Source organism: Asparagus officinalis, chromosome 7, assembly GCF_001876935.1.
Source record: "Asparagus officinalis chromosome 7, Aspof.V1, whole genome shotgun sequence".
NCBI lineage: Eukaryota > Viridiplantae > Streptophyta > Magnoliopsida > Asparagales > Asparagaceae > Asparagus > Asparagus officinalis.
The window spans coordinates 117890144-117892781 of NC_033800.1; the positions used below are offsets into that span (position 1 = coordinate 117890144).

The 2638-nt window shown below is 34.2% G+C and overlaps 1 protein-coding gene and 1 long non-coding RNA gene across 2 annotated transcripts; one reads left to right on the plus strand and one right to left on the minus strand.

Moving 5' to 3' along the window:
- On the plus strand, positions 1336-1568 carry LOC109850546. The gene is made up of 2 exons (XR_002249463.1): positions 1336-1443; positions 1489-1568. It is a non-coding gene; the product is annotated as an uncharacterized LOC109850546 (long non-coding RNA).
- LOC109847679 lies at positions 1642-2542 on the minus strand. The gene is made up of 5 exons (XM_020416910.1): positions 2478-2542; positions 2337-2396; positions 2075-2134; positions 1748-1999; positions 1642-1661 (listed from the first exon to the last, which is right to left on the minus strand). Exons 3-5 carry the CDS (start codon positions 2112-2114, stop codon positions 1642-1644), a joined length of 312 nt encoding a protein of 103 aa, XP_020272499.1. The 5' UTR covers positions 2115-2134; positions 2337-2396; positions 2478-2542.

Below are 2638 nucleotides of genomic sequence, written 5' to 3' on the forward strand. Positions count from 1 at the left end.
TTTTGATGGTGGATGTAGTAATCTTTGATGATTATACACTTATTTAAACATGTGATTATATACTTATTTAAACATGTGCTAATAGACATTACTTGTGATAATAAGTTTAATGTACGTATTAGACTTCCAATTCACATGCAACACACATAAAAGATTATTTATTTTTATTTTGATATAAAAATTACTTTTATACTTATGTCCACGTGCAGCGTGATTATATATCTTTAAATGAGCATCATGACTATCCATTAAACTTGCTATCCCTAAAAATTTTCTTAGCAAACATCAAATGATTGGTGCTTTTTTGTATTTGAGTATTCTAAAATTACTCATGATGATCATTTCAAAGGATAGTTCACACACACACAAAAAGTATCATCACAAAAATTAAACGAAAAATTAAATACACGTGCAACGCACGTGCACCATACTAGTTACACATAAAAGTAAGTAAAATTGTCTATAAAGTAGGCACCCCGTGACATCCTGTGACAATAAAGGACACTATATATAGATGATTTGATCTATTTAGGGGGGTGTTTGTTTCAAATCCTATAATTTTAGGATGTGAATTTCACCATGAGATTTGAAATTCATAGGTGTTTTGTTATGGGTTGATATTTCTAAAATGTTGTTTGTTTCATTAATATTTTGGGATTTGAAATACTACAATTTGTAATATTTTGTTTGTTTCAAGCTCAAATTGTAGCATTATCAAATACCAAAATTTTGTAATATGATGAATATACTATCTTGGTGAGGTTACCTCCCATAAAAATATAAAATTGGGATTTATCAAATCCTCTCACTAGCAGAAAAATGAGCATTGGCGACGGGGAAATCTGTCGCCAATGCAGGGAAATCCGTCACCAATACACTTTCACGACGGGGCGGAGTCCGTCACCAATAATCCTGTCGCCAATAAACATTGGCGACGGGGAAATCCGTCGCCAATGATCATTGACGACGGATAGGTATTGGCGACGGAAAACATTAGCGACGGATTATAGCCCGTCTCCAATGTACATTGACGACGGGCTATAACCCGTCGCCAATGTACATTGGCGACGGGTTATAGCCCGTCGTCAATGTACATTGGAGACGGGCTATAATCCGTCGCTAATGTTTTCCGTCGCCCGTCGCCAATGTACATTGACAACGGGAAGTGCCCGTCGCCAATGTACATAATCAGGTAAAAAAAATTATTTCTGCATTGCAAAGCCCCCCAATCGGGAATGCATACCTGTTACTACCATTATTCACAATATATTGAACAATACTCACAATATCACATTTATCGATTCGCATCAAACAATATTCACGTTCACCGATTCACATCCAACAATATTCACATTCACATCCAACAATATTAACATTTACATTCATCGATTCACATCCAACAATATTAACATTTAACAATTCACATATATACATAATCAGGAGGTCATAATATGTTCAACACAATCCTAAAACCCACATAATCAGGAGGTCATAATATGTTCAACACAATCCAAAAGTCCACATAATCAGGAGGTCATAATATGTTCAACACAATCCAAAAGTCCACATAATTAGGAGGTCATAATATGTTCAACACAATCCAAAAGTCCACAAAAGTTACCAAAAAGTATAAGTCACCACTCACTCATCATCTTTTTGGCCTACAAAGTCAAAGAGAAATAAATTTCTTATAAACTTAAGTAAGCAAATAAGTATGAATTATCCAAAGTTTAAACGAAATTAGTACATTTTCCCCTCATTAGATCTGACATAGCTTTATCTAGTCTCTGTTTTATAGCACGCTCCTTTCTTTTAATATCATCTCTCTTCAATTTGTAGTTCATATCACATTTTTTTTGTAATTCAATAGCTTTTTCTGGTAGAGGGTTGCGAGATACTGACGGAATCCATGGGCGGAGACATGCCATCTCTGACTGAGAAGATCCGGACATTCTCTCGTGCTCGATCTCATCATCACCAGATCCATCGCAAGCATTGTCTGCAAATATTTATTAGGAATATAAAATATCATTACATTACATTAAAATATCATTACATTACAAATGTATAATACCTATATCTGGTAATGCGTCTTGATGTTGCGGTGTACCCATTTGAGATGTCCCCACAATATCTAACAAATTATAAAATAAGAAATGAGCACATAAATTTATCAATTGAGGTAATTACATGCACAGAAAGTTCAAACTGAATAAAGCAAGCAAGCAAATTTGCGTATTATGTATTGCGTATCATGGATCCTTGCGGGAACATTAAGGTATATTTGCTTTACCAGGAAGAGGATGAAAACTAAACAAAGCAAGCAAATTTTATACCTTCAATTGGTGAGGATCCATGTAGAGATAACTGACTACGAGATGGTCGTGAGGATGATCCTAGATAAATAAACAAAATAGTAAATATAATGCATATTTATATCAAAAATACTACTTAAAACAAAATTTGAATATGCATACCGGATGATGGACCTTCTCGATCCCGAGGAAAAGATAGCCTCCTAACTCTTTGGCTGATCTGCAACTTAAATTGTTAATCTAACATAATTGAAATATTTAATAAATGCATACAAGATATCAAGTCGAATTTGCATAAGGATCTTTGTATTCAATCTCCTACA

What these genes read in the sequence shown, in the direction of transcription:
- LOC109847679 (XM_020416910.1), bottom strand. Translation starts at nt 2,114, where the DNA reads ATGGGTACACCGCAACATCAAGACGCATTACCAGATATAG. An exon ending in AGACGCATTACCAGATATAG is followed by an intron (nt 2,000 to 2,074) that starts GTATTATACATT and finishes AAATATTTGCAG; the next exon opens with ACAATGCTTGCGATGGATCT. An exon ending in AGATCTAATGAGGGGAAAAT is followed by an intron (nt 1,662 to 1,747) that starts GTACTAATTTCG and finishes TTGACTTTGTAG; the next exon opens with GCCAAAAAGATGATGAGTGA.